Source organism: Halichoerus grypus, chromosome 14 (genome assembly GCF_964656455.1).
Source record: "Halichoerus grypus chromosome 14, mHalGry1.hap1.1, whole genome shotgun sequence".
Classification (NCBI taxonomy): Eukaryota; Metazoa; Chordata; class Mammalia; order Carnivora; family Phocidae; genus Halichoerus; species Halichoerus grypus.
The window spans coordinates 8,507,503-8,521,477 of record NC_135725.1 but is presented as its reverse complement, the minus strand read 5'-3'; the positions used below and the strand labels follow the sequence as shown (position 1 = coordinate 8,521,477).

The 13,975-nt window shown below is 45.8% G+C and overlaps 1 protein-coding gene across 1 annotated transcript; it reads left to right on the top strand.

Annotated features, from left to right (window-relative positions):
- The first annotated feature begins 1,397 nt into the window (after positions 1 to 1,397).
- KCNV2 (potassium voltage-gated channel modifier subfamily V member 2) lies at positions 1,398 to 13,406 on the top strand. Its single transcript, XM_036076084.2, has 2 exons — positions 1,398 to 2,774; positions 13,125 to 13,406. The coding sequence occupies exons 1-2, from the start codon at positions 1,398 to 1,400 to the stop codon at positions 13,404 to 13,406; spliced, it is 1,659 nt and encodes a 552-aa protein (XP_035931977.2).
- The last annotated feature ends 569 nt before the right edge of the window (positions 13,407 to 13,975 follow it).

Sequence of the window (13,975 nt, the reverse complement as noted above, 5' to 3'; positions counted from 1 at the left end):
TCAAAGGCACACCTGATAACTGCAAGTTAGATTTGGGAGAGAGAGAGAAACTGTCTTTGGGACACCTGGTGGCTCAGTCAGTTAAGTGTCTGCCTTCAGCTCAGGTCATGATCTCAGGGTCCTGGGATCGAGCCCCGCATTGGGCTCCCTGCTCAGCGGAGAGTCTGTTTCTCCCTCTGCCCCTCTCCCTGCTCATGCTCTTGCTCTCACGCTCTCAAATAAATAAATAAATAAATAAAATCTTTTTTAAAAAAAGAAAAAGAAACTGTCTTCTGTAATGCATCTTTGCACCTTTTGAATTTTTACCATCAACACTTATTAGCTATTCGAAATAAATTGAATTTAAAAACCTATTCTCTGCTCAGTACCAATCCCTTCCTCTTCTCTGCTACATTGTATTCTTTACTCACTCTTTTGCTATGTTTACCTAACTCCATCACCCACAAAACCACTAGCAACTCCGTCCCCATAGAGTTCCCATCCCCAGCATCTAGCATGTTGCTTTCCACATGGAGAGACTTAAAAAAAAAAATTAAAGTGATGTCTTGAAGAATGATGAGGGCTTTTTCCTTGGAATAAAGTCTGGCCACCTTTACCTATGGCCCTAATAAGAGCAGCTAAGCAGGGCTGTAAGAACATGTACCCACTAGTTCTGGGATTCTATCTGGAAATCCGCTCTCATCATGCCAAAGAGGGAAGGAAAAGAGAGGCAGAGAAACAGAGACAAAGGGGGATCGAGGCTGGGACTGAGAAGATCAGACTGGACTCTAAGGCAGAGCTGCTAAGTAGAATCCATTTGAGGAAAGAAATGATCATGTGAAAGAATGGGAAGGGGATCATTTGAAGTCTTAGGTGATCTAAACAAGGGCTACGCTAAGAGGAAAACAGGCTTGTGATGACGTCCGCTTCAAGCATTCTGGTGCCCTTCCTGTCCTTGTTCTTGCAGAGGCTGCAACTTCAATAGGGAGGCCAGGACACAGGCATCCGGATTTCTAGAGCTAATTCGGTGGGTTTCACCCCAGCACAAGCACACTGAGCACTTCCTAAGGGCAGGCCTAAGGGTTGGCGACATTTTTATTAGCAACAATCCCTGCCACCTTCTGATTATCTACAGATTTAAGATCACGTAATCAACCCCGCCGTCTGAGAGTGCAGGGCGAGGGGGAGGAAACTAGCTAAGAGGCTCTAAATCCCTCCTAACACTTGAGGCTTCCCTATCAGCAAGATTAGAGCCGTCGACAGCCATCTGCTGGGTTCAGACTCCGACCGTCCGTGGTCCCGGGCAGGCTGCTCCAAGGCCGCGCAGGGTGCAGGCTCCGTCCTCCCGGCGGCAGGGACCAGCCCCGAGACCCCACGACAGCCGGGAAGGCCAGACAAGGGGCTCGCCTGGCGCAGCGATGCTCAAGCAGAGCGAGAGGAGGCGGTCCTGGGGCTGCAGGCCCTGCAACGGCGCGGACAGCGAGGACGCGTCCCAGGCGGGGGCCGGCCAGCACCGCAGGAGCTTCTGCTCGGTGGGGGCCCGCTCCAGCTCCCAGGCCAGCACCCCGCTGTGGCCCGAGGGCAACTACAACTACTACATCGAGGAGGACGAGGACCCGGAGGAGGAGGACGATCTGAAGGACGACCCAGGCGAGGAGGACGGGCAGCCAGAGGCCAAGTGCGACCTTCCAGTCGTGTCGTCCACGCTGAACGTGAACGTGGGCGGCCAAAGCTACCGCCTGGCCTGCTGGCAGCTGGCCTGTTACCCCAAGACGCGCCTGGGCCGCCTGGCCATGTCCTCCAGCCGCAGCCGCCAGCTGAGCCTGTGTGACGACTACGAGGAGCGGACGGACGAGTACTTCTTCGACCGCGACCCGGCCGTCTTCCAGCTGGTCTCCAACTTCTACGCGTCCGGGGTGCTGCTGGTGCTGGACGAGCTGTGCCCGCGCCGCTTCCTGGAGGAGCTGGGCTACTGGGGCGTGCGGCTCCAGCACACGCCGCGCTGCTGCCGCATCTGCTTCGAGGAGCGGCGCGACGAGCTCGGCGACCAGCTCAAGATCCAGCGCGAGCTGCGCGCCCAGGCGCAGGCCGAGGAGGCCGAGGAGCTCTTCCGCGACATGCGCTTCTACGCGCCGCAGCGCCGCCGCCTCTGGAACCTCATGGAGAAGCCCTTCTCGTCTGTGGCCGCCAAGGCCATCGGGGTGGCCTCCAGCCTCTTCGTGCTCATCTCCGTCGTGGCGCTGGCGCTCAACACGGTGGAGGAGATGCAGCAGCAGGCGGGGCAGGGCGCGAGCGGCGGCGACCCGCCGCCCATCCTGGAGCACGTGGAGATGCTGTGCATCGCCTTCTTCACGCTCGAGTTCCTGCTGCGCCTCGCCTCCACGCCCGACCTGCGGCGCTTCGCGCGCAGCGCCCTCAACATGGTCGACCTGGTGGCCATCCTGCCGCTCTACCTGCAGCTGCTGCTCGAGTGCTTCACGGGCGAGGACCCGCCGCCCGGCAAGGGCTCGCAGCGGGAGCACGACATAGAGACCATGGGCCGCGTGGGCAAGGTGGGCCAGGTGCTGCGCATCATGCGCCTCATGCGCGTCCTGCGCATCCTCAAGCTGGCGCGCCACTCCACCGGCCTGCGCGCCTTCGGCTTCACGCTGCGCCAGTGCTACCAGCAGGTGGGCTGCCTCATGCTCTTCATCACCATGGGCATCTTCACCTTCTCGGCCGCGGTCTACTCCGTGGAGCACGACATGCCCAACACCAACTTCACCAGCATCCCCCACGCCTGGTGGTGGGCCGCGGTGAGTACCAAGGCTCTGGCTTCCCGGCCCTTTGCCCAGCCTGGAAGAAGCCAGGCCTCCCTTCCCGGGGTCATCGGCCACCTCTGCCTTGCTTTGTTCCCCGACCTTTTCCCTGCCTCGCTTAGGGGCCCACTGCTTCTCTCCAGGCCTTTGCTGCCCGCAGCGAACAAAAACAAGTTGGAAAGACAAAGTTCCATAAGTAACTGAATTCGACTTGGTCCTAGGAATTTCCAGATCTAGATTTAGTCTTAAATCCCTGGGCAGGCTGATTTTAAGAAGGATTCCTTGTTTGTGTATGTGGGGAAATCCATCATCCTCATTCTTATTCGCCACTTATCCAACACCTGTTGTCCTCAATGGTTTGTAGATGTTCTCTTATTTCAGTATCACAACCTGTGAAACGGTTAGGATCACTTTTTTTTTTTTTTTAAGAGGACAAATTGGAAGTGGCTTCAGATTTGAAGGAAACTATAAGTTTATGCAGGGAAAAGGTGAGACTCGGCTGACCAGTGTCCACCCTAACTGAAATCCCACTGCTCCTAGCCAATCCTGACTGTGGAAAGGAGCATCTACAACTGAAAGTTGCCCCAGTGTCACTGCAGCTCCTTTGGGACCTGGTGTTCTTGCCTGGAGGAACTGAGGTGCAGAGGGTTTGAGTGTAGACACCCAGCTGAGGGTAGTGGAGTGACAACCCAAACCTAAGACCATCCAAGGCAAAAATCCATGCCCTTCCTACACCCAGCACTGCCTCTTTCAGGCTTCACTTCTGGGGCGTGCCTTGCCTAATTTGCAGGCTTTTGGTCATTTTTGTTGTTTTCTTTGGCATTTGCCTCTTTGTAGTAATTTATGCCATTTACTCAAATACCCGTATTTCTGGCATGCTATGCAAAATCTCTGGGAAATCCCGGAATCACCGGACATGCTGATGGATAAGTGAACATTTATACATAGAGGGAAGAAGTGGGTGTGTGATTTCTCTATTTTTAAAACTAGATGGTTTGCAATGCCATTAAAAACATTAAGCAAATATAACCAGTTTTTCCCATGTAAGGAACTAGTTATTTTTAACATTAACACTGGGTGTGTTAGAACCTAGAATCTGGTCTAGATTTCTGAGATGAACCAACCCAGGGTTACTGACAATGTAGTTCAGCGAGATGGAAGATTTACATTTCGATTCTAGTCCCGGATCTGCTAATAATTAACTGTGACCCTAAATAATTGTAAAACCTCACTCCCTTACTCCCTGTCCTCAGTTTTCTTGTCTCTAAAAAAGGGTGGCTACAGAGCTCTATAATTCAGTTAGTCTTCTGTCACTGAAAAGCAGAGCACTCATATCAAACAGGATTTGTGAGCTTTCTTCAGTGATGGGAGGACATTAGGCTCTTCCCAATGAGCTAGCCCAGTGCCACACCTCTGATCATATTCCAGGTGACAAAAGGTCATCCCCATAGTAGATAAACCATGTGTACAGATGGAGCTGAAAGAGGATGCTTTGTCCCCAGCAAATGACATTTACTTTGGAGGTGAGTAAAGCAGGAAGGGAGAAGAGCAAATCTACACGCTGATGATATACTACCAAGTTCGAGAGTCAAGTTTCCATTTATCCAAGTATCTTAGAAGACCAGCATGTATGTAGGTAGGTGGGGCCTAGGGGACATTTTGATACTATATTTTCAACCCACAAAACTTTTTAAAATTTTGTATATTAATAAAAAATTGATAAGAATTCTGTTGCTAATGAGGTTTCTTTTTTAAAAATTTCCTGAAGGGAATGCCTATTAATTCCATTTAATTACTTGATCTGTTTAATGTACAATGACACTCAAAACTTTCAAATTACCCCCTTTTTAACTAAAATTGTTTTAGTCAAAATCAGTTTTTTCCATAAGTTTTACAATAAAAATTGAATCACCATTCAATTTTTATTGATAATAAAGTTTAACGATTATTGCTTTTGCCAATGCGAGTTTTCTTTTGTGACCATTATCTCTATCAGGCACTCTTTTCACAGGCCAAAATTGGCACATTTCAGCCTTACTGTTGACCAACCTTAACCTTGACCAATGGCTTTTGTCCATCTTATTCTCTGAGCATTTTATAGACTAGTAAAAATCAGTATGAATTAGATATTTCTAAACTAATCTATGAAAACAATAGGAGCGGTTCCCCCTTTGAACACTTAAACACTGCTCTAGGCCCCAGGACAATATAGATTAGCAGATTCTCCTCCACACTTCTGATGGCATTCCACATTGTGTACCAAGGGTCCATATTCTCAGTAGAGCAAAGAGAAAAGAACGCTGTCAAAATGATGCAGACAGAATGTCTTGTTTCCTTATGTAGATGCCAAATAAAAGATGCAAAACATGAAGATGAATTCTTCATGAGAATCTCAAAATCCATCTTACTCATTTCACTGAGGTAGAATTTTTTGATCACTTCCAGGGTGCCAGGTGGGTAATCTAAACACTAGGGATACTGGGTGATAGAACAAAAACCCCAAAGCGATGAATTTCTTTCCCTCATGCAGTTTACATTCTAATGGAGAAAAAGAATATATAATTTTGGATACTGGGGTGTCTTGTATGAGATAATAGGATAGAGAGATAGAGATAATAGGATAGAGAGACAGAGATAGCTGGGTGTGGAATCTACCTTTGATAGGATGGCCAGAGAAGCCCTCCTGGAGAAAATGACATTGAGCTGAAATTTGAAGGGTGAGAAGAAACCCATCTATATAGACATGACTGAACAGAAATGAGAATAAGAAGTAGAATCCCAAAACTAACTCTGATGCAGTTGTCTCTAAGCCTTTTATTGATTACACATTTTGTAATTTAAAATTTTCTGAGCACACACCCATGATAAATGCATGTTCAACTATTCATAAATTGTTATTTATTGCTATAATAATGATGCATCACAAACTACTACCCCAAAACTTAGTCGCTTAAAATGTCAAGCATTGATTTATTTTTTTTTTTTTTAATTTTATTTATTTATTTGACAGAGAGAGACATAGTGAGAGCAGGAACACAAGCAGGGGGAGTGGGAGAGGGAGAAGCAGGCTTCCCGCGGAGCAGGGAGCCCGATGTGGGACTCGATCCCAGGACGCTGGGATCATGACCTGAGCCGAAGGCAGACGCTTAACGACTGAGCCACCCAGGCGCCCTCAAGCGTTGATTTAGCTTATGAGTTTGCAAGTCAGCAGTTTAGGCTGGCTTCAAGCAGAAGGTTCTTCTCATTTGGGCTGGTGCCAATCACTCATAGGTCTGATGATCAGCTGGCTGACAGCTGGGATGAACGAGAGGACTAGATCACATCTCCTTCATCCTCCAGCAGGCATGTACCCATGGCCATGGCAATGGGCAAGAGATGGAATGCAATTTCAATCATGTGAGCACTGTATAAGGTTCTGTTCATGTCATTTGCTCAACCCATTGGCCAAAGCAAGTCACAAGGCCAAATTCAGAGTCCAAGAACTGACCAGATTAGCCCACCCAGTGTAGGAAAGCACTGAAAAGTTTTATGGCAAAGAGCTTGGATGCAGGATGATATAAAGAATTAGGTCCATTGAATTGACATTTTTTGAAAGGAGACGTACATATGGCCAACATATATATGAAAAAGTGCTCAACATTACTCATCAGGGAAAATGCAAATCAAAGCTGCAATGAGATATCACCTCACACCTGTCAGAATTCCTAGAGAACGACAAGAAATAGCAAGAGTTGGCAAGGATGTGGAGAAAAAGGAACCCTCATGTACTGTTGGCTGGAATGTAAATTGGTGCAGCCACTGTGGAAAACAGTATGGAGTTTCCTAAAAAAGAATTAAAAAATAGAAATACTGTACAATCTCGAAATCCACTTCTGGGTATTTACCCAAAGAACATGAAAACAGTAATTTGAAAAGATATATGCACCTCTATGTTCATTGCAGCATTACTTGCAATAGCCAAATTATGGAAGCAGCCCAAGTGTCCATCGATAGATGAATAGATAGATGCGCGCACGCGCACACACTTACATATGATATTTCTCAGCCATAATAAAAGAATGGGATCTTGCCATTTGCAGCAACATGGATGGACCTAGAAGGCATTATGCTAAGTGCAATAAATTAGAGAAAGACAAATGCCACATGATTTCACTTATATGTGACAAACTAGAGGTTGCCAGAGGGCAAGGTGGTGGGGGGGATGGGTAAAGCAATATATCATTATAAATTAGAATATGAATTCTATGGAGGTGAGTAAAGCAGGAAGGGAGAAGAGCAAATCTACATGCTGATGATATACTACCAAGTTTGAGAGTCAAGTTTCCATTTTTCCAAGTATGTAGACCAGCATGTATGTAGGTGGGGCCTAGGGGTGAAAGGGAGTGTGAGGTACAGTCTTCCAGTCATAGAGTTTTAAATGACAAGGATGAAAGGTACAGCAAAGGGAATATAGTCAGTGGTGTTGTAATTGGGTTGTATGGTGACAGACGGTAGCATAACGTATAGACTTGTCGAATCACTATGTTGTTCACCTGAAATTAACATTGTGTGTCAGCTGTATTTCCATTAAAAAAATTAGGTAATACAATCATTCTACTGTAGGAAGCTATTACTGCTCAAATATATGTACACAGCAGAAAACACTCACACACTGACTAATAGTGTCTTCCAGACTCCAGTGCTCTACGCCTTGTATATTCAACCTCACTAGAGACAGATTCTCTAAGCCATTCTTCACGTGCTGCTAGTCCTTTTTAGAAAACCCCAAAATCTGACTTGCTTTTCATCATCTTCCCTCTCTCTATGCCAAAGATCCTACAACCTTCCTCTTGTAATTCAACTCAAGGTTTTAAGAGGAATACAGTAATCTTCATTGCTGTGAATACTTCTGCAGTTGCAGAACAAATCCCTCGTGGACATTCACGTCTGCAAATGCTCATGCGTTAGGATGTAAGATAGCCCCGTCCTACTCATCTGTCAAAAGGAGATTACTTGTAAGCACTAATGTAATAGGAAACACATGTAAAATGCTAGCTTGTGGTACATCCACCGTAAATAGAAGCTCCCAGATCTGTCTAGTTGATAGTCTTTATCACGTGCAAGCCATAACCTTTGCTTCCAGATTCATTTGAGGGAAAGTAAAACAGAAGTGATTCCTTCTCTACTGGAAAGAGAGAGACCGTAAGACATATGAAGGGGTCAGCTGTTTCCTCCTGGGAGAGCCTCTGCGTGTCCAGATAAATAGGCATCCACCCGGAACAGCTCCAGCCATGCTGGGCCTCTCCAGGCTGCCTGGGTGTGGGAAATGCATGGTCCGGCCCGGCAAGAAGAGTCAGCTCTGTGACGACGCCGTCATTATTGGCCTCCGGCGTGGCTCGGTTTTAAAGCAGAAAAGGGCAACTGAACTGTTCAACGGCCCATTTCCTTCTGAGCTTCAAGAGTGAGTTCAAACTATAGAAACCAAACAGGAAACTATGTCATGAACTCATTCCTTCAAAAACTAACAAAAACTCTTCAAAAAGAAGATTTATCTCTAGCTGAGGGAACAGATAATTGTGCCACAGAGACCTTGTCCTATCTTTGTTTTCCCAAAGCATGTTATCGTGTCCTTGCAGATAGGTGGCACTTACAAGATCACGGAGATTTTTTTTTTTATTTTATTTTTATGGATTGATTGCTTGCTTTAAGAACACCCATTTGGAACGTGCATCAGCCAAGTTAGGAAAACAGGAAGAAAAAAAAAAAGAGTGGATATTTTAAACAGATGGAATTTGACGCAGGGTTATAGATACAGGAACGTTAGAAGGTTGGAAGAGCAGCACAGGGAAACGAAGAGACCCCAGAGATTGGTTACTGCGTGCAATAGCTATCAACCCTAAAACTGGGGGGACAGATAGAATGTCAAATTACTGGAACCCACAAGAACAGAGAAGGAGCCACTGAGGGGCTGTCGCAGGGCCTCTTAGGATGATACCATGAGGTTAGCGTCCTATGCGCCAAAAGATGCCTGAGCCACGGCTATCTGCTTATTGGAGGACGGTGACAGACACCAGAAACAGGAATAGAGACCCTTAGTTCCTCAGCCACCTTCAGTGTCCCAACACTCTCTCCTTTGCAGAACACAGCCAGAAGCCAGTGAGCAAGGTGGTCTGGGAAATGTAGTTGCAGACTCCCCGCTGCAGGACCGTAGGTGTCTCGCTTGGGACTGAGAGACAATGGGTCAGTGTCTGCATTAGACGGCAGTAAAAGGAGGCAGCATCCTCTTGGATCCTTCAGAAATAGCAAAGGAGCCGTAAATGGGGCAAAGGATCTTAGGCACTACTATGGATTTTGCTCCTGTGGACTCCCAGCTCTGGAGTGGTCCCCTTTTAGGTCTTTAAACTATGATCCTCCTGTGGGTCAGTAGGACTTGTGGGACATGGAGTCGTAGAGGACAGGGAAAAGTACCAAGGAGACAGTGGGTACAGAGGACATCATCATTACTGCATATACCTTTCTATGGCTGGATGAACAGATCCCACATTTGCCTTAGCTTTTGCACACCTCCCTCCTCCTTATTGCACAATTTACATACATGTCACAACTTTAACATAGGGATGAGGCTGGTTGATTCTCTTTAAGGTCCTGTCTTCACCCATTACCTCATTCTAACAGTGCTTCCACCCCTCAGAACATGCTTTGAATTCCACTGAGGAATTATCTTTGGAGACTGTGATATGTCCATTTACTTCTTTGTAATGGTGCCAAATCTTCATCTTCTGGAGGGTGGATTTGATATTTTAAAATACAGTCAAGACCCTTGAGTTTAAGATTGACATCTAGAGTTAACCCTTGAGGTGGCTAAGACTACTTGTTTCAAAGTCATACCACTGAATCCTCTGTGCAGATTATAATCCAAAGAGGAATTCCTCAAATATTTGTAGCAACAGCAGCATGGATAGGCTACATATACCCTTTGAAGCTAAATCCTTTAAAGGACAATATGCATTGAGGTGTGTAATAATTTTAGCCAGAAACCACTAGTCTTCACCACCTCAAATTTTTGGGGAACACTAGAAGGGCGGGGGTTCATTATTTTGAAAAATCTGTTGTGTTCCCTGGGATATTTCCTACATACATGGATTACTGGGTGCCAAGATTTAATCTATGCCTCGTTCATTATGAAGGAAACAAACATTCCTTGTTGAAAGAGAAATTCCAGTATAGTCATTCTGAAGTTTCAGAGAAAAACTGGATGCTTGTCCTTCTTGTAATGTTTAAGAGGCCAAGATTTGCTGATTAATGGGTGAGCTTCTGAGGGAAGGTCACATTCTGGCGTTTGGGACTCAAAGGCTAGGGAAAATATGTAAGCCTTCCACGGCATGGTACACTTCCAGTTTATGGAGTGGCTGAGCCAGCCAGTGTTTCCAGGATATTAAGATGGATTGCAGGAATTCTAGTCACATTTCTGACCCAACCCCTCCTAATGTGAGAACTTACTCTTTGAGGTCACATGTGTCAGTTTAGGGCTTTCCATTTTTAATGTTCATGAAGGGAGAAATGGGTTTGGTCTGTGGAACATGGAGAAAAGACCTCCAAAGCCAAGGAATTCTGCATTCCTCTTGGAGCCAAGGAGCAAGAACCAAGTCACTGGTTGAGTCAAACTGTCCAGAGAACAGACAATGTAAAGATTAGCTGTGCGTTTTGAACAAATTCTTCAGGACCAGTCACACAGAGTCTCCTAGCAGAAGAGATCTTTTCTCTAAAAATAAAGATCCAAGATATACAAAAATATTTAGACCATATTATGTGCATCAAATATTTAATCTGCCTTAAGCTAACAACTCTCTTCGCTTTTGACCCTTCACTCGAAGTTCAGCCAAAAAAAAAAAAAAAATGAAGCCGAGGTTGGGAGTAAAGTAAAGCCAGTGTGGGGATTGATCGGAAGTTTAAAATAGGCACTTTGTCTCAATTATCTTCCTCTGCATCCTCCTAGCCCCCTGCCTCCCATCTTGCAGGCTGGTTTACCTCAAAGCCTCTGCTTTGGCCTTTCATGGATGCTTCCTGTCCTGAACTACTCCTTCCTGTCACTCACCCCTGTTACCAGACTCCCTGTAGGCTTCCTCTATGCCAAGTAGACTGAGTGACTCAACATTCATACAGAGGTATGAGTGCTGTGCTGCATGACCTATGAAAACCATGTTTCAGTTCATGTACCCAGACAGAGACCGGACTCAAGTTCTTTTACTTCGGGTACGGCCAGTGACAAGACACACACACGAGCATACTTTGAGATTAACCCACAGTCTCACGGTAGCATTGCCTCTCATCATCCTTCGGTGCAAAAATCTGGAGTCACAGTGCTCCCCACCCCGTTTCCCTCCTGTTCAGCAGGATCCAAGCAGGAGTCCGTTTCCACAGCCCACTGGTCTTTTTTTTTTAATTTTTTTAAAGATTTTATTTATTTATTTGAGAGAGAGAGCATGCGGGGTGGGGGGAAGGATCAGAGGGAGAATCAGACTCCCCGCTGAGCAGGGAGCCCTATGTGGGACTCCGTCCTGGGACTCCAGGATCATGACCTGAGCCGAAGGCAGTCACTTAACCAACTGAGCTACCCAGGCGCCCCAGCGCATTGGTCTAATAAGCATGAGAACTAACATTATCACTCATACACTGCACCAGGCACTCCTTCATTCCCTTAACACCCTTATGGGGTAGGTACTACTATTCTCCCCATATTCCACAAGTAGAAGCAGAGCCAGAGAGAATGTAAGGGACTTGCCCAAGTCACACAGCTGGGAGGTGGGTTCAGAGCCATGTAGCCTAAAGCCATCTCTGTTTCCTTAAACTAGTCTACACCATCCTGCCTCTCTTAGGTGCTTGTTTGTATTCTTCCACACATGGGAAGGGGCAGCGCACCCTCAGCAGGTCCTTCACTGTAGACGAAGCAGTGAGAGGTGGTAAAAAAAAAAGGAGGTCAAGCTTTCACTTTTTTATGGTCTGGATGGAGCTGTGGTTCTTATCAGCAACACCAGATTAGCCCCACTGGCCTGCTTCTCTATTCCATCCTAACTAATCAATCACACTTCCCCTAAGTTCAAACTAACCCTTACATCAAAACAAAAATGTTTATATTTCTAAGCTAAACACCATCTTAGTACAGGTCAACAGGCTAACTGTCCATTTTAATACCATCTGCCAGAAAATCGTGGCAACACCACAAATTGATGAAGCAAACAGTGCCCCCTGGAGTTGTGCAACGCACAGGGGTTTTTTTCCAACTAAGCAACAGCCCTGCCTACAAGCCTTTTAGTAATTTGCCAATAGTCTGGGGATCGACGGGAGGCTCAGTACATGAGGTTTAAAAAATAGGCCCCAAGAGATTTTCCCAGGTTTTCTCTGTCTCCGCTAACTGATAACTAGTCCCATGGGTATCTGCATTTTAAAACAGAAGCTTGTTAACCTAAATAAATCTCTAATTAGTGGAATTTAAAGCGGTGTGCAAGAGTGATGGGAGAAATTTCATACAGGATGAACATATTTTTGGTCTGTGATGTCTTACAGAAAAGTCCCTTTGCAAAATAACGAGAGTGTGTTTCTCCAGACATTTGTAATTAGAGCACCTTCATACACAATATCTCATTTGAATGACATAATAACTCTGAGAAGTATTAATTATAATATAATTATGTCTCCATTTTAAAGATGAGAGAAGCACAACCGAGGAGGTTGTTTAATGCCTTTTGTGGGCCTGATACTGGGTTAAGTGCTTTATATTCATTTTCTTATTTAGTCTTCAGGAGAAGATAAAGAGTTGGGTATTATCCTCCTATTTTAGATGAAGGAAACAAGGCTCAGAGACTGAACGTTTTGCTCATGGGTATTCAGTGGGGAAGGGTCAGAGTTAGGACTTGGACCCACATATGACTGGTTCTAAGCCCGAGCTCTTCCTGGTACGCCTATCATGTGGGCAAACCCAGGGTCCCTGGTCCTAAAGCTGACCCCTCTTAGGGGAGGCAGAGACAAACATTTATTGAAGCCATGCTACCCCAGGAACTTTACACACGGCAACTTATATGCTCTTCGCAACCCCTTAAAGTAGCTATGATATCCCCTGTATTGTGTATAAGAAAACTTATAATAGTCAGGGTTTAAGCCCAAGACTTCCAGCTCCACAGCTTGTGTTCTTTCCATGATGCAGATCCTGCAGGCAAACCTTCGTACCTCCTAAAGCTGGCTCTGTGGGAGCTGTTACCTGACCCACGTGTACCTTCAGGGAGTCAGAGGACACTTTCCTACCTGGTTCTCTCCTTCTCTTCCCCTCCATCACATTGCTAACCATTCCATCCCACTTTCTTTCCTCTACAGGTGAGCATCTCCACTGTGGGATATGGAGACATGTACCCAGAGACCATCCTGGGCAGGCTTTTTGCCTTCCTCTGCATTGCTTTTGGAATTATCCTCAATGGGATGCCAATTTCCATCCTCTACAACAAATTTTCTGATTACTACAGCAAGCTCAAAGCTTATGAGTATACTGCCATGAGAAGGGAAAGGGGAAAGGTAGAGTTCCTGCAAAGAGCCAGAAAGAAGATGGCGGAGTGTTTGGCTAGAAGCCACCTACAGCCCCCACAAATGCAAGAGAGTTGATGTTTCGAAGGACACATGGGTGGTAGACCCCGTGAACCTCAAGGTTTCAGTCCTCCTTTGTGTTATCAGAACTGACAGTACAAGGACATAGGAGACAGTCATACACAAAGGACATCCAGTTCGGAGTTCTACTTCTGGAAATGTCCATTTTGGCCCCAACTGGAACTGCCTCATTTGTTCTTCAACTGTGTTGTAGGAGTTTGACCTCCCCAGTGACACTGGTACTAAAAACTCCTTGAGAGGAGCAACGTCTTAGATTTCTATTACGGCTTCTCATGGCTTCTCAATAAGTATTTTGAACTTGAGTTGACATGAGAAGAGTTTCTTGAAGAAAAAAAAAAAAATCCTTCATTTTCCAGAGAGAAAGAGAGAATGTTGTAGCATGAGCTTTAGAGTTAGACCAACCTCAGTCAGAAGCCCAGACCTAGTGGATGTAGGGTTTAGGGAAGTTGCTTTAACTGTCTGAGCCTCAGTTTCTTCAATTGTAAAAAGTAGGTAATAAGACCTACCTTATAAGATCAGCATGGGGATTGGAGATAATATATGTTCAGTAAATGGTAGCTGTTAAA

Excerpts from the sequence above, each read along its gene's own strand:
- KCNV2 (XM_036076084.2), top strand. The coding sequence starts at position 1,398 with ATGCTCAAGCAGAGCGAGAGGAGGCGGTCCTGGGGCTGCAGGCCCTGC. Across the intron at positions 2,775-13,124 it reads ACGCCTGGTGGTGGGCCGCG|GTGAGCATCTCCACTGTGGG; the intron begins GTGAGTACCAAG and ends TTTCCTCTACAG.